General features: G+C 38.3%; 1 protein-coding gene across 3 annotated transcripts in view; it reads right to left on the reverse strand.

Annotated features, from left to right (window-relative positions):
- Positions 1–27,091, reverse strand: part of MAP3K5 (mitogen-activated protein kinase kinase kinase 5) — a 179,947-nt gene that overhangs the window by 24,906 nt on the left and 127,950 nt on the right. For 2 of the 3 annotated variants that reach the window (XM_033103494.1, XM_033103495.1), the window contains exons 15-23: positions 18,974–19,107; positions 14,004–14,131; positions 13,436–13,572; positions 12,145–12,250; positions 6,653–6,810; positions 4,393–4,570; positions 3,626–3,646; positions 1,006–1,186; positions 754–922 (exon numbers count right to left, since the gene is read on the reverse strand). In XM_033103494.1, the coding sequence (XP_032959385.1) occupies positions 754–922; positions 1,006–1,186; positions 3,626–3,646; positions 4,393–4,570; positions 6,653–6,810; positions 12,145–12,250; positions 13,436–13,572; positions 14,004–14,131; positions 18,974–19,107 (1,212 nt within the window). The remainder of the gene's footprint in view (positions 1–753; positions 923–1,005; positions 1,187–3,625; positions 3,647–4,392; positions 4,571–6,652; positions 6,811–12,144; positions 12,251–13,435; positions 13,573–14,003; positions 14,132–18,973; positions 19,108–27,091) is intronic. The other variant, XM_033103493.1, reaches the window with a different exon arrangement.

The raw sequence follows: 27,091 nt of genomic DNA on the forward strand, positions 1-27,091 counted from the left end.
AAGAGGACTAGTGTTCTTATAAAAACAGGAAGAGTGACAGACTAGGGACAGAGAAAAAAGGCCAGATGAGGACACAGCAAGCAGTCGCCACCTGCAAACCAAGGAAAGAGGCTTCAGGAGAAACCAAAACTGCCAACACCTTGTTCTTAGACTTTCAGCCTCCAGAACTGTCAGAAATAAATTTCTGTCATTTAAGCTGCTCAGTCTGTGGTATTCTGTTATAGCAGCCCTAGCATATGAATACACTATGGAACCAGAGTTTCACCGGCCAGCTTTGTTTTTTCATAGCACATGCGGCCTTCTAGCACACTACATAATTTACTTATCATTGCTTATAACCTTCCATCTGAATGTAGCCCCACAAGCCCAGGGGTTTCTGTTGTATTTCCTAAACACTCAGAAGAGTGACTGAGAGGTAGCCTTGCGTTAATGTCAGAATTAGCAATTGGGATGGCTCAATTTCTGTGTTTACTGATTGAGTGACTAAACAAATGCATAAAAAGTAAAAGAGGCTTGTAGGGACTAGTTGGAACTTCACTAACATGGAAACCTTGCTTCTGACTTAAAAATAGCTTATGTTCAGAAATGTGGTTTCTACATTAGGGATCTGCCCCCTTTTTCTCCCTGTGAGGTAGGTTTCTTCTGAGCACTTCAGCTTCCTCATGTCTCCACGTCACCTGGGACAATTCTCATAGGTTATGACAGTTCAAATCTGTGAACTCTGGGAAAGGAAGTATCCACGAGATGTTTTACCTGAGCCAAAGATTCCATTAAGTTTCTCACGACTTTGTCCTGGTCTTCTGTCAGGATCCTGTGAAGGGTGGCCCGTCTTTCACTGTCCTTTTTCAGCATAAAGAATCCAGAGTCTTTTTCCTCAGGGGAAGGTGGGGCGCTATGATCTTCAAAATTTTCATCTGGAATGCTGCAATAAATTATACAGCATAAATCACAATTTCCTTTATAAAATGACATATATCCTTCACCCAAGATAAGTCAGGTCTTTACCCCAAAAAGAGGGTCCGTATTCCTTTTACATCTTTTTCTCCGCAGGATTTGGCTCTTGTTTTGAAAGAGAAGGGGTCCACCTTTAACTCTGTGTCGGGAGAAACTGAGCCGTACTCACTGCTGCTGCTCGTATCTTCCACCAGGACAGGTACTGGCAAGGATATGCTCCTAAGATATTCTGCTTGTCACGAGAAGGGGGAGAAACACAATCAATGCTTTTAAAAATGTACTCATGCTGAAACACTGACGGAATGAAAACGTTATTATAATAGGTGTCAACTGTCTCGTTCCAAAGATTCCAAAACTTACGCTATGTAAGAGGGAGGTCATGGGATTATGACTCCTCTCCATGCTCAATATATGACCCATGCAGCGGGGGTCGGTGAGGCAAGGGCCTCTGGGCTCTACAAGGATTATCTGAGGCATGAAACAGTGGAGGAAGCGTCAGGTCCGGGAGATCCTGGGTTCAGATCCTCTCATTTTTATTGACCACCTGTCAGACTTTTGGAAGGTCATTCACGGGTCACAGTTTTCACATCTCTAAAATATAGGACCAGATTCATAATTTTTAAACCATGTTCCTTAGAGGTTTAAGGATCCACCTTTAGTATCTTTGATGGGGTGAGTAGGATGCTGTGATTCTAGACACAGGTTTCAACCCTGTTTTACCTAAAACAAATATGCTCTGCCAGTCTTATTTATAGTATTAGCTCTATCTAAGGATTCGTTCAAAAAAGGTTTCTTTGCTAAACACAAATTTCAGAAACCAAAGGACTAGGTGATCTCTTAGATCTTTCTCAGTTCTTCGATACTATGATTCTATGGCAAATATGGGCTTTTAGTTTGATGGAGACTGAGTTGATTCAATAGGCGTTGCCTACATATCATCAAATATTGGTTTTAAAGAAAGTAATTTTTGCCAGAAATATTTTTACCAAACAAGTGTCCGAATACCACAAAAATCCTTTACTAAACAAGGCAGATGTAAAATTGTAAAAAAGGAAATCAATCCACTGTTGCCTGGAATCCCCTTTTTAAGTTAATTCCTTTTGGACTGGGCTGAATCAGCAACTGCCCCAGTCTCAAAGACATGGCACGGTCACTTAGCAGTGGACTCCTGACTCTGTTAAATGTGCCTGCACATCAGTAATTATTAACAGCGAGGAGGTGACTGAGGGTAAGCCATTTTCCAAGGTCACCCTGTCTTCGAGTAAACATAGTTCTGACCCCAACACCCATCCTCTTAATTCTAACTCTATAAAATCTTAGGATTCTGTAACATCGTAAGTGAAGTTAGACTCTAAAGGCAAAGCAGAGTCCAAAATACTCTTGAATTACCCTGAGCACTGAGGGTGAGAGGGCACGTGGGATACGTGACTGACTCTAAGAGTTCAGCAGATTTATACTTTCCATCTCATACTCATTCTAAGGCACATGTTCACTGAGAACACTTGCGGGAATAACTGTCAGCTTCGGTTCTCTCTCTTTCCAAGTGTGGAGAATTGAGTTCACATAATTTCAATGTCTGTATGTGATGAGAATCTGTTTCCTGCAACAAAAACCTACCCCATGTGGAATGGATAAAATTATCATGGACTGTGCTTCTGGGTAGGACCCCAGGCTCTTTTGGTATATTTTTAAAAATTCTGTTCTCAGAACCAAATCTGTAAAGTAGGTATTGTTACCAACACAGAATGCCAGATGAAACAAATAAATTGCTGTGTTATCTATTTAGAAAATGGTTCAGTTGGGACAGAACCAACTTCTGCATAACACCAAAGTCAGTAACCATTTTATGACACCAAAAAAGGCTGGTCAGAAGGCTGCAGAGCACTCCAGGGTCTACCTAGTGCAAAATGCAATGATTGCCTTCCAGAGTCTAGGCTGCCTGTGGAGCCAGGCCGAAGAGCAAGGTGGCTCTCCTCGAGTTCTCCCTGGCTCTCAGAATTCAAGATGGAAAATAGGAGAGGCTATGGCCAAGAAACCCCAATTACTGGGCCTCTACTCTAAGCTGACTGTCTTTGAGGCACTTGAGGAGCCTGCAAAATCCAGCCACTGGCCTGGGGAACAACACACATTATGGCCCCGGCACTAATTGATCAATAACTCATTCAACTTAGGGAAATCCAAAACCATGGTCATTCCTTTATTATTCCTTGAAATAAATTAGTTGATCTTCTTAGAGCAAATTGACCTTCCTACGATCTGCAAAGGCCAACATTAAAACCAAAACCAAAACACAACTACTCCTGAACAACTGAAACTAGAGAGAACATACGACCCCAAAGCTGAGGAAGGTGTGTGGCATGGAAATTTTCCACAAGAAATCCATTAGGTGGCGAACTAGCTCCTAGATAAGGAAACGTGGACTCCCCTCAAATTGAAGATTTCAAAAGTATAATCATGTTGCATTTAGGGAGGAACAATGGGAGCCTCCCTCATGAAACAGAAAGGTGAGAGGTTTCTGAAGGAATGAGCCAGGCTTGCAGCACACGCCTACCACCCAGCAGCCTCCTGTGTAAGCAGGGAGTGGGGGGTGAGACTATGTGATTGGCAATCTCGAGCTTATCATACGATGCACCAAGTTTCAGCTCAATGGAAAATATGAAAACAAACTCACCATTTGATCCAGGTGAAAGAGCTGTAGGAAGAAAAGCAAAGAGCGTCATAAGCACACATTGGGTTTGTTGTGCGACTGAGAAATCGACAAAAAGTGAAGGCTTAACATGGAATCAATGTCCTTTCCAAGCACTCAATCTGCCCATCCTTATCCCATATAAACACCCAAAGTGCCACAATAGATCGTTTACTTGTTCTTTTCTCTCTGAAATGAGTTATGGACATTATTGCAGAACGACAATTTATATTTTATACTGCTGTCTTATTTACAATGGGGAATCTTTCTTCTTTTGTAGGGGGAGGTTACTTATTTAGAAAGATAGTCTCTAAGAGACAAGAGGTATTTTCTACTGCCTAAAATAAAAAGAGCACATTATCTAGATGGCTTGGAAGTTTCACAGCTCTATAATAGCCCGATAGCCCATTAGCTGTCATTTGGAGTTTCAGCTCTGAAAGGCTGTAGTTTACTCCTTTTCCACTTTAATCTTTTTATCCGCAATGCTAGGATACTATACATGCTGATACACTAAATACTTCCTAACCAGATGATGGGAGACTATTATGTATGAAGTCCTGGCATTTGTGAGGGTGATCGTGACACCGCTTCCTGACATTGAAACTCAATGCCTGAGAACACTGTGCCAATGTTTATACCAATTTCCTATCAATATCTATAAACATGGTGGCTTACTTCAGGAAAAATCTGCCATCTTAAACGCTTAGGATTTAGTGACTCTGACCCGTATCCTCTTTAATGCAACCACATACCTGAAAGCTTAGGTTGTGTCCTTTTCTTTTTGCTTGAAACTGTTAAGAACTCATCAGTAAGCAAGTCATTAGCATTGGCTCTCTTGTCAGGTTCTGGTTCGAAACATTTCAGTATGAATGCCTTGGCCTCTGCTGACATGGACTCCGGGATCTCTGGGTGAACTTTGAACATTCCCACCTAAGACACAGCACAACATGACTTCTTCTGAACGACCATCTCATCACATGAGCTCCTGGTTTCATTATTTGGTCCCCTAGCGCAATACAATCCATTATCATATACGTACTACAAACTCGTGGCTTTTCTCAAAGTGAGAGAGGATATTTTTTTCTGTAGGTTGTGGAAAGTTTCCAGAGTGCTTTTGTAATTATCAATGACATAGGCCAAGTAATTAGCTTAAGAGAGTAGACAGCACTATGAAGTAATAATTCAATACTTAAAGCTTTCAAACACATCAGCACACTAGTGTGCAAAAAAAAACAAATGTTTTCACATGAGACCACTGTGTTGGTCATAATAGCTACGTGCCAGGAATTGTACTTGGCTTTTTCCATTTATGAATCTCATTGAATCCTCGCAACAGCCCAATAGACTAAATATTATCTCTGTTACACCAATGAGGAAAATGAAGTTCAGAGGGGTGAGGCTACATGGTTATGAAAAGGCTGATCTGGGATTCAAATCTTAATTTGTTTGGCCTAAAGCCAGTGTTCTTTCCCCTATGCCATGATTTGTGAATATTTCCCTGTCTCAAATCACTGACATTAAAAGAGACATTTTAAAATACTTTAAATTAAACAGAATTTGTATAATAATTAGAATTTTCTCCCTATTGCTGCCATTCTAAATTTTTTTTTTCAATAATGTTTTCATGTATTTAATACAGAGAAATTTTTGTAAGGAAAATTTTTTTTGTTTTATAGTTTATATAAATGTATTATTATATAGATAACATAATCATTTATAATAATTATGTAGCCTTTACTATGTGTCAGACACATATTATTTCACACACTCAAGAAAACCTTTATTAGTTAGGTACTTTTTATACCCACTTCAGAGATGAAGAAACTGAGTACAAGAAGGTGAAGTTGTTTGCCTAAAGTCATCAAATAACTTGACTGTGTTGGAGTTAGGATTCAAACATCAGTGCCAGAGTCTAATATCATCTAAAACATATCTTTTAATAATCCCTGCACTGATTGGTAAAACAGCAGCATTTCAGAGTGGAGTCCTAGACATTGGTGAACACTTGAAAGATTGACCAAGAAGAGAAAAATGTTCATTCATTTCAAAAAAAGGCAGCTCTCATTGTTCGTAAGGTCTGGTTACACTATTCATTTTGGTATCAGCAGTATCCCATCGGATCATCTGCAAGCTTAAAGTAAACCAAGCTTTGTACAAAAGCAGAAGGTATGGAACACAACCCCTCAGGAGAGGCTATTCACAAATGGAATAAGTGTTAGAAACATATCAGTGGCAGGGAAAGAAATAAATTATTACCAAAAGTCCGCTGCCTTAGAGAACAGCAGACATGTGAGCTTTCCTTTTCAGGAAACAAGTTCTCGGTTTAAACTTCCCTCCGGGATGGCGGTGTGGCCCGTGAGGAGAGCAGGGACTCAGCCATACATCATTGCTTTGCCCAGTCCCTGGATTCTGAAGCTGTGGCCCCTGGGCTCTCTCAGCCCTATTTCCATATCAGGTGCTCCCCATTTTGGGAGGTGGGGCTACTTGCCACTCCCAAGAGTTACTAATGGACAAATTCACAGGCTAGAAGAATATGTATATGAGAATAAGATTGGTGCACTTAAATAGCAATCATTGACTTTTTTATTTTAAATGGAGCCTTCAAATTCTTATGATAGAGAAGTAAAGGAAAATATTGCTTTGATTTAATACTTAAATGGATAAAAAAAATGTTCTTATAGCTCCCTCTGTGGAAGATTTTCAGACTGTGTTTCCCAAAGAGCTTAAATCGTCTTCCACAGACTGGTGTGCTATTTACATTGCAGTGTGAAAAGGTGGTGAAAAGAAGTTACACCGAATTTCACTTTAGAGCTGAGAAAACTGAGGCGGAGAGAGATCCTCAGTGCGAGACATATGCACTGACTGAGGGGAGTGAATCTTTTAGAATTTATTAATATGTCCTGAGATGGCGTTTACTTAGGCTCCTTTCCTGTGGCCTAAAAATATATGACATACACCCATAGAACATCCAGTAGCTTAATCCACTGCTTTTCAAGACATTTGAAATGTGACCTTGAACATAGCTGCTTGTGGTTCTCCCAGTTCATAAAAGGGTGGCTTTCCGGTGGCCATTTCGATCATCGTGCAGCCCAAAGACCAAATGTCTGCTGCTTTCCCGTAGCCTCTTGGACCTTTATCTATTATTTCTGGTGCCATATACTGAAGGGTACCTGGAAATAATTCAAACACAGTCCCACTTTAAAAAGAGGAAACAGACGAGTATCACATGACAGTTTCAATTTCTCTACATAAGTAAGACAATTTTGAAAGCATGATTCAGGTCTGAATATGTCATCTTTTGAGTTCCAGTTTTCTCTGCTGTTAATAAAAGAGGAAATAGCAGTTTTTATAATGGGTTTTATTGGTGATATAAAAGTCGTTTACCAATATTGTCTGGTTTTGAATAGATATTTTCTCATTTCTTAGATAGTATAATTAAGGCATTATTTCATTGGGATCTTTTAGAAACTTCTAACAATTAGTCACCTGACAACAGAGAGAATACATCAACACAATCAGTTTTTCAAGCACACAAAGACTCCTATCATCAGATAACATTTGGAAGAACACTAATGTGCTCTAATCTTTTCCAAGAAAAGTCCAGGTCATTCATCCATTTCCGTAGATTTATATTTCTCAATTCCTGATTTGAATGTTTAATTCTTCTTTTTCATTCTTACTTCTAAATCACGAAAGCATGAAGATTCTGAAAGCCATTGTTAAAAAGAATTTAAATCATGTTTGCTGTACGTTAGTCTGTAAATCAAATATATACGGCTTCTGCTGTGTGCCTGTGGTCCATGAAATAACAGGATTAACAGGTCAAAGAGAGGCCATTAACCAGCAGTACAAACAAATCACCAGACAGAGTGAAGAAGAAGAAAATGAAAAATGAGGCTATATAAAGGGCAGTGTGGAATCAGATTTGAGGAATGTGGTAAGATGGAAAGAGAATTCAATGGGGAGCCAAGATGCTCTCATTCTAGTTCTGGTCTAGTATATCCCATATAAACACTCAACTGCAGTTGTCTCGTGGGAGGACACAAATAAGAGGCTGGATTTGCACTTGTCACACTCCCTTAAGTGATTCCCCGAAGTCTAGCAATGAGAACAGAGTGCGAACAGGAACACATTATTACTACATCTCCTGCTTCTGATAAATTCATACAAATGATACAATCAGCAAGCAGGAACCCATCCAAGACGCCATCTTGAATTATTCAAATCCCGAGGCATGTGCCAAAAGAGCTACTTCAATATTTTCTGATTTATAACCACTGACAGACATTTTGATAAATACAGACAACACCTTTATTGAATGCTTTGTGCATGATTTATAGGTGAAAACTGCTATGCAAAATTCCTAAGTTTTTCCTATGAAACCCACTGTCGTGGGCTAGAAACTGGCTGCTGTTCATAAAAATAAATACAAGTATATAATGTTTGTCACATATTGTCCTCTGGCCAGGTTTATCCTCTAGACCTCATCATCACGTATCAGTTGCCCATGTCCATGTTCACATTTTGCTGCAAATGTCTGTTTTCAGCTTAAATCAGCAACATTATTGGAAAGAAGCATTTCAACTGGATAAGGATAAGATAACTACACTCCTCAAACCACCCACCCTGCTAAGATTTCTCTTCATTTATTGCTGCCCCTAAAGTGATCTTTTTTTTATGATGTAAATAAAATCAAGTGGTCTTTAGGAAAATATGTGTTCAAGTCTACTGCTTCTTTTGCTGTGTCTGGGTCTAAAATAGAATTAAGGGGAGAATTTGAGTTGTTCTAATATCTAAGTAGAAATCACAACTGATCAACAATATAGTGAATTTAAAAAATTGCAATAAATTATGCAATGTTTTTATTCATCAGATAACATTTCGAAGAACACTATCTGTCAATTGTGTTTAATTATCCCTCACTGTGCAAGTGCCAAAAAAACCGGGTTTAGTCATGTGTTCGTATCTGCTCATTTTACTCCACAAACACATGACACACAATATTTTATATAAAGAGATTTACGGAGCTGGATAATGAAGTTGCAAGCCAATCTGAACATTAGCCTAAGGAAACAAGTGAGAGAATTAACTCTAAAACCCATACCTCATATATCTGTATTCCAAAGTTTAAAAAAATTACTTTAATCTATTTTAGAATTTCTTTGCCACTGTAACCACCTGGGGAGCCACTATAACTTAGTAGCTAAAAGCTTAAACTTTGACATAACACTTCATCCATTCATTCAACTCAGCAGAATTATACTGAGGGCCTACTATGGGCCAGGCTCTGTTCCAGGCATTTAGAATATAGCTGTAGAGTAAATAGACAGAAATGCCTGGGCTCGTGGAGCTTACATTTTTGCAGTGGGAGACAGACAATAAACTATAGCATAGTAAATAAGTAAATTATGTAGTTTGTTAGAAAGTGGTGTATTATGACAAAAAAGTGAAAAATAGGGAAAGGGGAGCAGGAGTGCTATGTAATAGGGAGGGCCTCACTGAGGTGACATCTGAGTTAAGACTTGAAGAAGGTGATGGACTTAGCTATGCAGATAGCTGCGAGAAGAGTGCTACTAGCAGAAGGAAAAACATGTGCAAAGAAAGGTCCTGCAGCAAAATGAAGGAAATGTAGGAAGGTCAATGTTTCTGGCACAGAGTGAGCAAGGTGGGTTGGAGTAGAAAATGAGGTCTAAAAGGTAATGGACTCCCAATCAGGTCAGAGCCTTGTCCACCATTGCCAGGATTTTGGCATTTGTTTGCTCTGAAAGAAGTAGAAAGCCACTGAGGTCTGAGTGATAGGGCTTAATTTATGTTTTAAAAGGGTCCCTTTGGCTGTGGTGTTGAGAATAGACAGTAGGGGTGGGGGGCAAGAGAGGAAACAGGGAGAACAGGCTACTGAGGTAATGCAAGTGCGAAATGAGGGTGGTCGCAATGGAGGCAGTGAGGAAGTGGTCTAGTTTTGGACACATTTTGAAGGTAAAGGCAAAGGTTCCCCTGATGGATTGAGTTGGAGTGTGAGAAAAGAGAGGTGCCATGGATAATTCTATGTGTGGAATGGCCTTCTACTGAGATGGGGAGAAGTGTGGATGGAACAGGTCTGGGAAGAAGTTAATAATTCCACTTGGCATGTTAAGTCTATTTTGAATCCTAACTCTATGTATTACTTACTAGCTTGGTGACATTGGGAGAGTTATTTAATCTCTTTGAACCTTCATTTCCTCACCATAAACTGGGATGATACCTAAGGACTAGGGTTGATATATGAATTTCAATAAAATAACACATATAAAACACTTAACGCAGTTGGGTATATAGTCGGCACTCCATAAGTGGTAGTCGCTGCTGCCTTCCCTCTCACCATATCACCAAGAGGGGAAACAGGTCAACGTCTTTCAGCTCAGTTGACCAGAGGTTGACCAAGCAGCTCTGACTTGGCCAGCTCCGAGTTAGTGCTGAGAAGTCTATGACGGTGAGCGCACAAAGAATAAAGGTCTGTACCCCCCAGGCCCTCATGATCAGCACTGGAGACAGACCTCCGCACATCAGTCACACGTGTCACTCTCCCTTACGGCCACTGCAAGAAGTACAAGCAAAAGGCTCTGGGATGACTGATTTCTTATAACTCCTTCAGGAATTAAAAACAAAAGAATGTTTTCAAGATTAGCGTAAGATATAAAATTAACATCTTGCCCAAATAAAGTATATGAAAGTAGGGATTTTCCTTTCAGGAGTTACTGAGTCTTGGAAGCACCTAAAATGCCTCTTGACTTTGGCCATAAGAAAAGGTGACATACTGCCATTTGCCACAACACGGATGGATCTTGAGATTATTGTGCTAAGCGAAATAAGTTAGACAGAAAAAGTGGAGAACCATATCACTTCACTCCTATGTGAAGTGTAAAACTGAAAGCAGCAAACAAACAAAACAAACAAATGAAGAAACAAAAACTCAAAGACAAAGACAACAGTTTAGTGCTTACCAGCAGGAAAGGGGAGAGGGAGGATTGTAGAAGAGGATAAATGGGGTCAAATGTATGGTGATGGAAGGAGAACTGACTCTGGGTGGTGAAAGAACACTGCAATATACAGATGATGTATTACAGAAATGTACACTTGAAAGCTATATAATTTTACTAATCAATATCACTGTAATAAATTTAATTTAAAAATAAATAAAAATTAAAATAAATTAAAAAAAATAAAATGCCTCTTGCCAAATTAAGACAGTATGAAAAAAGAAATATAAAGACATTGAAAGCTACTAACAAGCTGGAATGTTTTTTTGGTCCAAAAAGCACATTCTAAATGTGTTTAGTTCTTTGCCCTGAAATGCTCATTGCTGTGAGAGTGGGAACCAGGCCAGAGATGTCGCTGATGGAATGTTCTGAGGAGAAACTTAAGGAATTTCTCTCTCCTCTTTCCCCCCTCCCAAGCTTCCAGAACAGATAATTCAGCAAAGTGGAGAGAAAGACTGACTGAAGCAAGAAGGGCAAAGCAAAGAGCAAAGGGTAAATAAAAACATCTGAGTTCTATCACTTATAAACTGTTGTGACTTCTGGCTGGGATGTCCCTTTTCTCTCTCAATTTCCTCAACTGCAAAATGGAGGTACTACCTCCTACCTCACAGAACTCAGAAATGGGGACATCTGGCCATTTTATTTTGTATTAGACAAAAATTATTCATTCTTTTTTTCCCCCTAAATCTCTCTCCCTCTCTAATAATAACAACAACAACAACAACAACAACAACAACAACAACACTTCATGAGAAAGAGGAGAATGGAGTGATAAGAACTTGGAATGGAGAACAGGGTTGAAGTTCCAGATGCCCTTTTGATATCTGTTGGACAGTCAATTAATCTCTCTGAGCCTCAGTTTCCTCTCGGATGCCATTACCTTTTTGTAAATCCCTTTGTCTCCACCCTTCCAGGACTTTGCTCTAGAGGCAGCTCAGTGGTTGCATTACCTAATTTCTTAGGAAAGCTCTCTCCTCGCCCCACTTCTGAGTTGATGAGTCACTTCCTCTTTCCCAGTTGAAAGCCTCCAGTTATTTATGTTGTGAATAGAGGAATACACCACAGGGAGTAAACAGATTAGGAAAGCGGGAACTCATGGTCCAAATGGGAAGTGATTAAGGTATGAGTAAGAATCACAGAGAAGTTGGGCTAAAAGAAATGTTAAAAAACAAATCTTGTCAGGGTTATAGTGATTGTAGGCCAAGGAGAAGAGAAGTAATGACATGAAAAGAACAACAAATAACAAACTGAGAGTTAAAAAAAAAACACAAAAAACTCCAATGGCATTAACCAGGAGACTGAACAAGTCATAAATACAAAATAAGAAAAGGGCCAGATCAAATTCTGCATAACATTTTTCAGGGAGCATCAAGATATCAACATTAATGTTTGCGAGAAAAAAACGAAATTTATCTCTCACATTATGCTCAAACACAGCAATTATTTCTTCAAATACATAAGATCTGCATCACCATTGCAAACACATACCAGTAAAAGTTTCAGTACACGGGTTTATGCCAGGAAGCCTCTTTGATGTCCCGAAGTCAGAGATCTTGAGAACACCACTATAGGTATTAATCAACACATTGTCACCCTAGAGAACAGAGGACTTTAATCAAAAATGTTATCTTACTTCCAATACTGTTTGTTGTTAGCTGGCAAGTCCAATAAGAAAAGGTGTCCTTCGAGCAAACAAGCACTCTAATTCTGTACTCATCATTGATACGTAATCTCAAAAGTGAATTCTTAACATCATTTTTGTTTATATGTTATCAGTTGTTCACACTCTGCTTCTCAGGTCACAAGATCAAACGTCACTCTTAGTCAGAGTTCGCTGTGGTTCACAGATACCCTGTTTCCCCAAAAATAAAACCTAGCCGGACAATCAGCTCTAATGCACCTTTTGGAGCAAAAATTAACATAAGACCAGGTCTTATTTTACTGTAATATAAGACCGGGTATAATATAATGTAATGTAATGTAATATAATATAATATAATACCAAGTCTTATATTAATTTCTGCTCCAAAAGTTGCATTTGAGCTGATCGTCCCGCTAGGTCTTATTTTCGGGGAAACATGGTAGTACGGGCCGTCTGTATATGGTACATGCATGGTAAATTCAATTATGATACTCATAATTTCCTGGTCACTTTACTTCCTTTTCTACGTTGTTTTATTTCTTTTCCTGGAATATTTAGGGATATCACAAATAAATGGGTATTTGGGTTACTTTTAGGACAGTAATATAAAGTATGTCAGAAATTATTAGTTCTGAATTTTCTATTTTTAAAGAGAATCGAATAAGTTATCTAATTTTAGTTCAATCCTTGAATATATTATTGTGAGAAGAGGGGATTTTACTTTTCTTCCTTCCAACCATTCATCCACTGATTCAATAAATATTTACTAAGGAGCTACTATGGGCAAGTATGCAAAGATTAACCAGTCAGTAAGCTCCCCAGGAGTAGGGGCTGTACCCTGTTTACCTTGGCTCTGGTGTGTCACCACCTACAGGGAGAACCTAACAGGACCAGGCATGCAGGGGAAGCTCAGTCTTTGTTGGTTGAACCTGGTTAAGGAGTTTATTCTTTGAGTAGAAGACATAAGACATGAACATCAATAACTGATTCAGGGCCCAGAACCCTCTTGCATTTCTGCTATTTCAAAGATTTATTTATTCGCCATTCTAAATTAATACCCATAACACAACATGGCTTTTACAAATAAAACAATTACCCACCAAGGAATTTATGAAAAGCAATTGTGGTTCATCCTACCTTTATATCCCGGTGAACTATCTGATTGTCGTGGAGGTATTTTAATCCTTCGAGTATTTGCTTTGTATAAAATCCAATTGTTTGCTCATTGTCTTTCAATGGGCCCCACTTGGAACGAAGGAGAGCAGAAAGACTTCCTATAAAGTAGGGAAAAAACAGCGGATAAAATCTTACCCGAATGAGCTCTTTAAAGTACGTTAATAATGTAACACTAATTTAAGCTAATATCTATTGCTTAGTCACAGTGGCCCAGGAACTATACTCTAGATACTTGGGCTCAAATGTGACTAGGCAAGTATCCCTGCTCTGAATATGCTCATTATCAAAGAGTAAATAGTAAAAAGCCACTCATTCGCTAACCTTAATCCAAGTCACAGCGACTGATACTAAAATGGTTCAGATATTGACTTATTTTGTCCTAATAAACTGCAAGGCAATGTCACATGTCTAATGTTTCTTTAAACTTAGACAAATTAAAACCTATAAACTTGTAAACCCCATTCAATTTTACTCCTCTTCAAGGCTCTAGAAATTTATACCTTTTAAAGAAAAAAAAACCATCTCTTACCTCCTGGAACCTGCTCCATGAAGATTTTTATGAAACCATTCTCACTGAAAGAACCCAGATACTGGACAATATTTTTGTGCTTCAGATGCTTATGCAATGCTATTTCTTCATGTAGGGGCTGGGAGTATCTAAAAAACATGCAAATGAGCTAATTATGTAGCCAGATTTTAGCACACAAATTTACACAATACAAATGGAAAATGTCAGCCAAATATATGCCCATGTAGAACATCAAATATGACCATCTAAGGCCTTTATTTCTAATAACATAAATTTTGTGAAGTTGGAGCCATGGTAAGGGTTGAGGGAAAATGTGTTGGGCCTTTCATATATTAGGTTGGTGCAAAAGTAATTGCTGTTTAAAAGGTTAAAAATCATTGTAAAAACCGTAATTAGTTTTGCACCAACCTAATAGATTAATTCATTTCTAAACCTTTTGTATAGATTAATTCATTTCTTACAACAACCCCCCATGAGAAGCTATGATTAAGGTGACCATTTTACAGATGAGGAAATTGATTCACAGAGAGGATGCCTAACCTGCCTAAGATCTCAAAGCTAGCAAGTGACAGAGCTAAGATTTCTACCCAGGAAAAACTGGAGTTATCCACACAGCTCACTGCCCACATTAATACGACTTTGGCCTCATAACTTTATTATGGCCTCATAATATAACTTTAGTATTCCAGGAGACTCTTGCCCAGGAAAATAAAAATTGTAAATAACTTTCATGTTCATTCCAGAACTGACTAAAAGGCCCACCATCAAGTTTTCAATGGAAAATATAAAACCATTTATATCCCAAGTTTCCTTGAGCCCCTTGCCTCGAAATCCTCACATTATTTTGTCCACTGATTCTATCAGGCTTTTTTTTTTTTTTTGAAACTTACTACCAATCAAGACTCCACACTGAAAGACCAGCTTTAAGTCAGACTTCAAAATCACACATACGGTATATGCTACTTTATCAAATTATAAAATGAAAGTATTTTATATTTCTGGAACAGACAGAACAATACTTTTGATGACTATTTGAAGTATTATAAAACTTAGACTCTTAACAATCCTGAACCCATTGCAGCTCTAGTATAATTATTGTATAACTAACTATGGTAGCGTGCCAGCAATGATCAACAGAGTATCAAAACGATTGCCTAATTTTTTTTTTCTGCCATACAATGAAGGCTACAGGTGTGAAAGGCACACCTAAGACATTAAATGCAAATCTGATGCCTCATAACTTGCTTCAGTCCAATGTACAAGAAATGCTCAGCTCTTACAATGGCAAATCCATATAAGCAGAATGGATTTTTTTGAATGCCAATAAGAAATACTAGAACTGATTAGTAAGGAATAATACTATTTTCATGAAGCTTTTCGGGATAAGCTATAAGCTAAAGTAATTATCAGAATATAAACACCCAAATTTATGTAAGGTAAAGAAACCTTTATAATCTGTGAAATATTACTCAGAAAGCTGCCAATAACAAAAAAGTTGAACTTGTATATTAGATCTTTTACTCATTTTATCTTTCTTTAGAATTTCTCTAGGAACTATAAAGGCAGGTAGGTATTAAACTAAATCCTTTAACGGGATATCAATTAAGGACAACATCACCATTTTGATAATTGCTTAAATGAGATAACACAAGAAATAACCAGTAGACAGTGTTACCAATACGATACTTAGGTAATGGCTGTCAACTATGAAGACATTTGCAAGTTATTGTTTCCATGGGGTTTAAAACACGTTATTAACACTAGTTAATGAGACTGCTCTTAATATGCATGAGATAAATTAGTGGCAAACATTGGGCCTGTTGTTAAGATTTAGGACATCAAGACGACTAAAGCACCTTAAGCCAATTACTAACTCAGTTTATGATGAACCTCAGGACTCCCACCTCCTGACCCTCTGTTGAAAATCAATCATGAATGTTTAAATGTAAGATCCTGGAGAAGCAAATATATGTCCGTTCCACCCCTCCACCCTACCCCACCCCCCCCCCCACACACATTATTTAACCAAAGGATAGCTCAAAAGTTACAATAATAGTCAGGATTCATCCTAGCTAAGAATAAGAACTCTTCTCTAATATGGAAATGGTAACACTCAGCAATTCTCATTAAGTGTAAGTGAAAGTGTGAGTGACACGCACTGAATAAGCATGAAATTATAATTTGTTTAGGTCAAGAAGCTCTGCTTGTCTATGGGAATTATAAGGAAATCCTATTTTTTTCTTAATTAACTGTAACAATGGAAGGAAGAAATGGCATAGATAGTCAGAGATGCTTCTATACTCGTGTATGTATATATATTTGTATATATCCAGCTTTGAAATCATTAATCTACCATTGTCTCCAGAGCATCTCCTCTGAGTCAAATTCCCACTACAACCATCTAAACCACTATTTTCCACCTTGGCTGGACATTTGGGAAGGCTTTTAAAAACTATCATATTCCCATCCCAGAATTTTGGGGGGTGCAATCTGAGCATTAGTATTTTTAAAAGTTCCTCAGATGGCTCTAGTATACAGCTGGATGGAGAATAACTGATTTGAACAAGTAGTTCAGGGGTTGGAAGAATGTTACAGGAGGAAGCCAACCTGAGGTTTACAAATACTTGGGCTAGATTATAACAGTCCACTTGAAATCCACTACCTCTGTCTTACGACTCTAATAAAGTGTTTATAGAGTGTGAAGGAAACACAGAAGACACTGTTTCTGTTGCTGTGATCCTTTATTACAGATGGCAGTGCTTAGTGTATGATGCATTATGTATTATTCACACCCAGCCTTGTACCTTAGTAATTATTCTAGCTGCTGTCTTTTTAAATGCAACATCGAAACCTCTCCAGGGCACATAGATGGAAATACCCTTGTGTATTGTATCTCCCAATAACATGATTGATTTCATTGTAAGCTTCTTTTATAGGGAACAGGAAGATGCCCTGTGCCAGCTGTTCAAGAGAAGGGCCTGTCATACACATGCTTTCAAACAACCCACATGATGCCAAATGCATGACCTTTGTTACTATTGGCGGGCTTTGCATGTGCATAGTGGTGGTTGAATCAACTTAAGCTACAAAGCTGATTTTAAAAGTGGTTTTCTCAAAAAAAAAAAAAAAGTGGTTTTCTCTAAGTACCTACTCATATTCATCTGGTGGTGGGAGAGAAGGGGATGTTGCGGAAGATTAGTGAGTTTGCTACAGCAATTTGATAGTGATGACCCTTTAACTTTTATATTGTTTCAAAATCTACTCTATGTACATATTACTTAACAATAATTAATAATTATTCTTATGTACACATCACTTAAGAATAATTAATAATAATTACTTAGAAAAAATTAATAAAAATTTGAATATGACACCTTTGTACATATTAATCTTGGTATTTAATGAGTAATTTCTATCATCATTTCATAAGAATTCATAAATATGTCTCATGAATTAACTAAGAGGAAACTCTGTAACAATAGCGGAGAAAACATGAAACCATACACGTGGCAGACAGAAGAAACAGCTGTTTGTCTACCGAGTATCTGTTCTTCCTTCTTTCTATGATTTTGTTTGGAAAAACAAATGGGCAGCTATTAGATTGGTGCAAAAGTAATTGTGGTTTAAAAGGTTAAAAATTGCAAAAACCACAATTGGTTTTGCACCAACCGAATACAATGCCTCTCTTGTAGTTAGGGACAGTTACTTTTGGCTAACGCAACACAGGTAAAAGTATGCTGGACATTTCTGGAAAAGTTTGTCTTTCTTTTTCTTCTTCCTACCTGGAATGCAGATATGGAGGCTGGAAGCAGATTGGTCACCTGTGAAAGGCATACACTAAAAATGGAGAGGCAGAAAGAGAGCGGGAACCTTTGACACCAGTTGCATGGGAGAGGATATCTTTTTCCGCTTGGGGTAGTCAGGGAAAGCCTCTCTGATTGCTTGAAATTTGAATTGAGAACTAAATGATGAAAATGAGGCAATCCTGCTGAGATCTGGGAAATAAGCCTTGATGTGCTTGATGGAGAAGGAGACGTCAATGTGGCTGCGATGAAACAGGTGAGGCGACAGAGGGAGGCAGACGTCTATGCTAAAGGGACTGGGTTTCATGCTGGTTAAGAATCCATTGAAGTGTTTTAAGCAGTAGCGACATGATGTGATTTCAATTTCAGAAAGATCTCTGTGGGTTCTCTGAGGCAGGATGGAGTCAGGGTGGAGGAAAGAGTGAAAGCAGAGACGAGTTACAAGGTAGTTGCACTAGGGAGTCTGATGGGAGACCTGAAGGCTTAGACTAGAGTCTTGTGGAGTAGATGTGGGGAGAGAGAGGAATCCAAACGAATCCTAAGTTTTAGCCTGAACAGCTAGATGGAGGGGGTAACCTTAACTGAGATAGGGACGAATACTTCAGGTAGAGTACATTTGGGGGTAAAAATTCACGGTCCAGTTTTGGCCATGTTAACCTGGAGGTGCTTTTTAGATTTACGAGTGGAGAGGATAGGTAGCAGATGACCCAGGGAGCTCCCGAGAGTGTCTTTTTTGAAGAAAACTGATTGTGTGACCTGACCATAATGGCCAAATAAAAGCGAACTTCCAAGCTTCTTATATGCCGGACTGGAAACTGGAACCTTTGTTTCACACCATTTCTGATAATGTTTATTCCCCATCTATGCATATAATAAACCAAACATTATCTAACATAAACTGGGACCAACACACACACAGGTCCATTCTCTTTCCTACTCTTTAAAAGTCCCGTCCTTGGTACCTCAGAGCCACTATCCTTTCCCATCAAAGTCTTGTCATTGAATCCCTGAATGATACAGCAGCTAAACCTCAGAGGGACCTGATTAAAACGATGGAGTTTTCAGACAGTTTCATTACTTAGAATATCAACAAAATATTTTCTAAAATGCTACAAACAACCAAACATACCTTAGAAAACAGCTTTTTATTAACCCCAATTGCCGTACCTGCTATCTCTCTCTGGGATTTCCTTAATCGCGATTCTGACTTGGTTGCTCAGGTCTCGACCTGCATAGACTATCCCGTAAGTGCCTTTTCCTAAAACAACTCGGTCACCATTTTCATCATGTTCATAGTCATACTACAAAAGGAAAAATGAGGAGAGAAGATTGAAACATTAGTTGTATTCTACATTTTCAACATCAACTTTTTCCGAGAGTATTTTTCCTTATTTTGTCAGATGGTTTTAACAGGGGCGACAAATTCTAAAAAGCAGCTTCAAGAACCAAAAAAGAGAGACGCTCTCAACAAACATAAAGCAGCTAGTGTGTTCATGTTTTCACAACTGTTACAAATACACAGAGGACGATGTTATTTAAATCCATAAAAGTGTTTCTTCAAAAGCTCAGTTGGATTCTTTTACCCACTAAATCCTGTTTTTCATTGATTCTGAGATAAGTATGATTAGCATCAATACCTATCACTTCTAATTAATCTTTCTTTCATTTTTCAGCTTTTAGTGCTGTCCAAGTTTTCCACACTCTACCAGGAGAATAAAACCACTGAAAGGCTTTGGGTAAGAAGAAAAATTTGAGGTCTTACTAGTTGACAATGATAATGTAAGGATTCTTTCTACATCATGCCCAATTCCCCAAGACCAAAAACACTTTAAAAATGAAAAATAGAGGACAATTTTTATTTTTGGTGTAAAAAGGAAATATCCATATCCCTAAACCCCAAACTATCAAGCGTATCAGTCAAATATGAAAAACTAGATCAAAATCAAAGGCATTTGGAGAGCATCTGGTAGAGACTTCCTCAGACCTGGAAGCATCATCGAGAAAGGACTATCCTTTGTCTCAGACTGGAATTACAGGACGTAGAGCCCTCAAATGATTAAGCCATATCTTTGTAGATATTCAGTGTAAAACTACAGACCCACAGGACAGATGATAAGAATAAGCTCCTTCTGAGAACTGACTCTGGGTGGTGAACACACAATGGGATTTATAGATGATGTAATGCAGAACTGTACACCTGAAATCTATGTAATTTTATTAACAATTGTCACCCCAATAAATTAAAAAAAAAAAAAGAATAAGCTCCTTCTACTATCCCTATTTTGCTTGAATATTAAACTGGCAGCCTACACACAGCTAGATTCAACTTATTGAAGGGTTTCATTTAAAAAAAAGTGAATAAAAATCGATTTCTAACATTTATAAGCTAGCAAATTTAACATTAATACTGACGAATAACCCAAAAGTGGACAATGATTATGGATTTTTATACTCACAACATAGCCTTAAAATATGTAAAGTAGAGCTCATAAAATTACCAAGAAAAGTAGACAAACATAAACTACAGTAGCATTTAATAGAACTCTTTTGGAAACTGATATATCAAGAAAACAAATTTAAAGTAGAGACTCTAATGACACGATTAACAAATTTGATGCAACATATACAGAGCCCTGGGAGCCCTGCACCCAGATAAAAATTCCTTTCATGCATACATCAAAAATATATAATAATTGGTGACATGATAAGCCACAAAGAAAATTTCAACAAACTTCAAATAACTGATATCATAAACACCATGATGTTTGACCACAGGATATTAAAAGTAAGATAGCCAACAAATATATTTGAAAACTGACTATTGTACTTTAAAATAATCAATGAATTGCTCAATGAAATGATTGTAGGAATTACAAAATAGTTTAAAAAAAATGACCAGGACAGCATTACATGTCAAATACCCACAGATATGGAGTTATATAGATGACAATTTTCATGGCCTTAAAGAATTGCATTAGAAAACAAAGAAAATGTTCAAATGATTAAAGTTCAATGGTTAAGTCAAAGAAATATAAAAAAATAATATATTACTCTCCAAAGACAATAAAAGGGGGCTTCTTGTTTTGGCAATATGGTAGAGTAGTTACCTGAAAACTTTCCTGCGAAAACATCTAGATAAAATAAAACATATATATATATATATACTTTTAAATGTCTAGGTGGGCTTATAAAAAATAAAGAATACCAGGAACTAGAAGTAAAGAGGGAAAGGAACACTCAACAGGTAATCACGAGAACTGATGTCCCTGCAGCCCAAGGTGTGGGGATGAGGGCAGGACTGTCAGTCTCATTAATCTAGGGCAAGGGTTGGCAAACAATGCTGTAAAGGGCTGGATACTGAATATTTTCACATTTGTGGACCATACAATCTCTGTGGCAACTATTCAACTCTGGCATGGTAGCATGAAAACGGCCCAGTCAATATACCGGGGCTGCCAAAAAAAATGTATACACATGACTTGTATTCATCTTTTGTTATCAGTATATATTGAATATTACAATTTTAATACAGCTTTTTCCTTTCTTAAAATGTGTACACTTTTTTTTTTTTTGGCAACCTCTGTATATAAACAAATGGGAATGCTTGTGTTCCAATAAAACTTTATTTGCTAAGAAGTGGTGAGTTGGATTTGACCTTTGGGCTACTATCTGTCAACCCCTTATCTGGGACATTAGCCTTAATGCCCATGAGGGGATAGGAAATGAGGACTTGTGCCTACACTAGGAGAAGAGCTAGGACACACAAACCCAGGGTTCTTGAAGGACTTTAACTTGGTGAAAGGGCAGATTAGAAAAAAGTCAGCCCCATGTATTGGGGAACAAAAGGCAGTTTGTCTGTCTCAGACTGAGCTGTGAGTGAACAGAAATGAGTCTCCTCTGAATACTTTTAACCATAGGCTGATCTTTTTGCAGTCCATATTTACACTTATAATACCCACAATTGGTCTTGAGCCTGGGACATCCCTGGTATTCCTAGCACAAACAAAACAAAAATATGTTACAGGGAGACTTCCTTAACACGGGCTATGCAAGATGCTCACTGAATGAACCGAGATTGAGCTCACAATCCACAGTTTTAAATATATAAGGAGATACTTCACCACTAGTGAGAGCTGATTTAACACATATCAATCTCGATAACTTCATAAAATAAAATAAAACTGAAACTGTAAAATAAGTACATTTAATATAAGGTTATAAAATATGAAATCAAAAAAACATGAGAAAAAGCTAGAAGGTACTCTAAAAAAGGATTTAAGACAGAAATATAACTTCCAGAAATTGAGCCCTAAAAAGGGAGAATAAAAATAAATTCACATTCAGGTATATTATAGGGAAACGACAAAACACGAAAGGCAAAGAGATCATAAAATGAAGCAGAGATTAAAACACAACAAATTACCTCCAGAAGTAAGCAATCAGATCACTCTGCAAATTCTCGGGGGCACAAAACATTTTCACTGGAGAAATCACTGCCATAGAAGATGAGGAAGGTGTGGGGGAGGGGGAGTTGCTACCAGTTCCAGGTTATATGTTTCCGGCAGGTTCCCAAGTCTTCATAGGAGGCAATTAGATTGTACGCTCTTGGGAAAAGCTACGCCCAATACTACGCCAGGACTGGGTGAGCAATTATCTCCCTATCATGGACCCGTCTCTGGCTGAGGACAGAGGCCAAGCTCTGGACGGGAGGTGTCTACTTTCCCAGTGGCAACCCTGCGCATCCATTCCTAGGTACCCAGTGGCAGATGAGAGAATAGTCTTCTTCTGGCTGCTAACGTAAGGCTGACTGTCCTAGTCCAGAGCAGAAGACCAGGTATGTTCTCAGGTGGAAGGATGGGTAGCAGGGATCATTTAGCAATTGCTACCGACAAGGAGATAAAACTGGGCTTTAGCAAAGAGGCAGTAAACATAGTCCAAAAATGCCACCGGAAGGAACCCAAGTCTCCACACCCAATTCCTGTGCTCCGAATTTCTGTGACACTGTGCCCTGTGCGCTGCAAATCTACTAGCCAGGACCCAGACCAGCAGGAGGCAGGGCAGGAAGCATCTCCAAAGTGGTTCATCTTTGCCAGTGTGCACTCTCAAAGGAATAGAAACCTATATGCTGAAACTAGTATTACCACCACCTTATGTTATTATAATGTTCTATAATTTAAAAGAAAAAAATTAACTTTCAATAATCTACCTCATTTGATGGTCATAATAAGCCTGGGTCATAGTAAGGAAGGTCTATGATAAGCTCCAGTTTACAAATGATCAGAAATATCTTTTCCAGTGAAAGTATGTCAGAGTTGTAGTTTAAACCAGCTCATGAGATTCCAGATTTTGTGTTCTTTCCACTACTAATGCTGTAGGGAAATCCTTTTATAGCATAAGAGCTTAAAAGATGAATGTTGGCTCTGTTTCCAAACTCCTGTATTATAAAGGTATTCCAGCATACTGTCAATCTCCACTAGACGTCCATTCAAGCAGACAGCTGGTCAACCTCTGGTGGTCCTCTTAGACCCCATTCTTCCCTTTCCCTTGCTCCCCGTATTAAACTGATTGCCAAATGCTGTCAAGGTTATCCTCACTGCTACTGCCCAGATCAGGCCCTTTTTACTTTTCTTCTGTACTAATTCCACAGACTCTTTCTAGAAACACATTTTTTTTTTAAATTAAAGTATAGTTGGCATACAATATTGTATTAGATTCACGTGTATAACATAGTGATTCAGCATTTAGAGACCTTCAGCATTGTGATCACCATGATGAGTCTAGTAACCGACTGTCACCGTGCAAAGTTATTATATTATTGACTACACTGCCCATTCTACACTACATCTGTGACTTACGTATTTTAACTGGCCTCCCATCCCCCTCTTCTCGTGTGGCCCTGTTCTCCAGTTCATTCTCCATTAAGTCGACGGTGAACTTTCTGAGTCCCAAAGTTCCAAAGTGAGCTTTCCATGTTTATACCACTGCCTCTATTTTATTGGCTCCTTGCTACTTCTAGGATCAAATCCAAACTCCTTAGCACAGCCTAAATGTCCTTCAGGATTTTATTGCTGCCTCTGTGTCCAACCTTCTCTCTCATAAATCTCCTCTAAGAACTCTCGATGAGGTTCCCAAGATCATTATACATTTATACATACTATGTTTGCTATCTGGGTAATTCGGCCTCATCCTTCAACCAAGCTCCAGGAAGCTTTCCCGAACCATCCATCTGACCCTCAAAATCCAGGTTAGGGTCTGGTCCGATGTGCTTCCAAAGCCATCTGCACTCTCTCTCCCATGCATTTATCACTCTTCCCCACTCCTCATTCCGGTCTGGACTCTGAGCTCTTTGAGAGCTAAGACTTTATCTTTAATTGCTCTATCCTACTCTTACCAATATATGGCTTTAGTAGATGCTCAGCAATTATTTGCTTAATGAATTAATCAGGCCGTAGAAAAATTGATAAGAACCTTTTTTTTTTAATCAGGTGCCAAAACATTTAAAATCAGCATCAGTTTACCTTTGGTTAAAATGAGTTTTGCCACAGGGATATTTATACAGTGCAGTGAAGCATATACGCCTAGAGATGAAGCTGCACAAGTTTTTGTTTCCCTCAGGAATCTAAAGCAACAAAAGACTATTCTTTTTTTAAGAGATTATTTATGAGGTATAGAAGTTGACTTCTGTTAGAAGTGGTCATAGTAAATGTCTGAAGGACTTAATAAGACAAACGTGACTGAAAACCATTCCAATGGGTAACTGTTGCTTGGTTTCTTTTTATCTCTTCTTTCTAGTCTTACAAGACAGACATATAAATTGAAAAGGCAGGTTTGAGGAGACCGACCTGGCCTATAGGGGGAGAGAATTATCTGTGTGATGGTAAGAAAAAGTTGAATAGAGCTGGGCCAAGGGCCAAGGGAAGGTACAGTGTGTTAAATGACAAATGTAGACAAAAGAGAAGCGGGGGAAGGAGTGTTTTAGAAAAATAAAATGTAAGATTATACTGCTTATATATTTTGCATTCTATTTCTATGGCAATAGGCTAGCAAGTCAGGTTGTTGCCAAGGGAAACGATTGAATTTTGAAGCAACGATGGGAAGACTTCTAGAATCATCCTTCTATTGTTGCCTGGCCAGAACAATCTATATTGGTGCTGCAAAGAAAATCAGCGTAGGAAGACAATATCGACAAGGCCAATTGACAAAGTCGGTCCTTGCATTGTCAAGGGACCGACAGTAAAATAACCACTTTCTAGAACCCATGCACGTCCCTCTGTACTTAATTACATTAGGTGAGTGGTCACTTCAAAGACCCAAAAAGTAGCCTTGTTAATTTTCAGTTTGTATTGCCATCTTAATATATAAATGTGAAAAACATGAATAACTATTAATAACATTAATAGAATGCTAAAAATGCTGCAGGTACAAATATCTAGCTTGATTGAGCTCTCCTCCCTCAGATGTTTATTCAAATATCATCTTCTCAAGGAGTCATTCTGGCTTCCTTGTCAAAAATTGTACACCGCATTACTCTGTAACTTTCTAATTTTTTCTCTGCTTTGTTTTTCTCCTTAATGCTGATCTTTATCAAACATACCACAAATTTTACTTATTTATGTCGCTAATTGTTCACCTGTCACTAGACTGCAACGTCAGTGAGGGCAAGGATTTTTTTCCGTGTTGTTCTCTTCTGTATCCTCAACACCTAGAATAGTGCCTTTCACATAGTAGGTGTTCAATAAATATTTGTTGAGAGAACTGATGGGATCCACTTGGACCCACAAGTGTGGTATGAAGATTTTAAGCTGAATAAAAACATCTAAATAAATAGCAGCTGCAGACAAAAACCTTATCTAAACTTCTTTTGTGGACTTAAACAAAGCCTCTTGAAAACCCTCTCTGGGAAATTCAGAACCACTCATACCTGGATGAGAAATTACATACACAAAACCTTTACAAAACTTTCCAGTACCTTCCACTTGTTTCTCATTAGTTTCTCACTGTGTGAGTTCCTTCAAAGTCCTATTAAGGACTTATTAAGATAAACAAACTCTTACCTCTAGCTGTTCAGGAGCCACTTCTCTGTTTGCTCCCACGTACTGGTACATGAATAAACTTTGTCTTATTTCCTGTTAATCTGTCTTTTGTCAGTTCACAAGTCCCCAATCACTGAACCCAAGTTGGCAGAGGAAAATTTATTTTTTTCCTCCCAACAGACTGAATGAATGAGTAACAAAATGGATACTCATATCACACAACAGTGTAAGTGATTTATTTTCCCAGACAGTGTGGGAACTGTGGGTATTCAACTTCAGATCTGAACAAAAATAGAAATAGGATGCTAAAGAAAAACAAAGCAGTATGCTACTTGATGACTCCAAATTGATTTAAGTGAATTCTAAACCATAATTTACTGTCTGTGAGGCAAGTCCTCAGAAAAGGAAATGGTAAGGGACTGATAGATGTTTGAGTCAAAGAAAAATCTTCCCTTTTATCCCTGCTTATCCTCACTCCATCCCACAAGGGGTCAACTTTTTCTTTAGCCACACTGGAAATTATGTATAAACAGGTGCACAGGACCAGCTGCTTTGATTGCCTCAGGCTTGTGTCAGTCATATTCCCATCATTTTGATAAAACAGGGAGGTACAGACGCATATAAGAAAAAGGAGGATTTGGGGGAAAAGAGAAGGAAGGAGAGAGAAAAGGAGGGAAGTAGGAAATCACAGAGGTAGAACATATGTATGTGTTTGGGAGAGGAGGGAAACACAGCATATTTTGTATTGAGCACCAAAAGGATCTTAGTAATTTGTATGTTTTTTTATTTCAAAGAAATGAAAAAGAAGGAACTGAAAAGAATGGGTTAATAAGGGCTTGGTTATGGTATTCCTTCTTTCATTGACTTAATATTGATTAAACAACCTTCAAGCCAGTTTCCTCACATTTACTCTGCCCTCTCCACTTTGAGATAGTGTTGAAACAATTCTGGTTTTGTCACTCCCCAGATTCAAACCCTTCCAAGTCTTCTGACTGTACTTCTCCCTGGACGCCTGGCACCATGGGAGACTATGTGATTAAAAGGAAAACAGAGCTACAGTCCAACCTTGGGGTATTAACAGTCTGGTGCAGGCTATCAAATTACAGTGCAATGAGAAGAGATAGAGCATAGGAGCGGGCAAAAATGTTACGAGAGCAGAGCAAAGTGAGAAGGGGTATTGAGCAATGATTCAAAGAAATAATGACATGAGTTGGTTCTCAAAAAATTAGGATGCAGTCACCAAGTGGGACAG

This window comes from Rhinolophus ferrumequinum, chromosome 3 (genome assembly GCF_004115265.2).
Source record: "Rhinolophus ferrumequinum isolate MPI-CBG mRhiFer1 chromosome 3, mRhiFer1_v1.p, whole genome shotgun sequence".
Classification (NCBI taxonomy): domain Eukaryota; kingdom Metazoa; phylum Chordata; class Mammalia; order Chiroptera; family Rhinolophidae; genus Rhinolophus; species Rhinolophus ferrumequinum.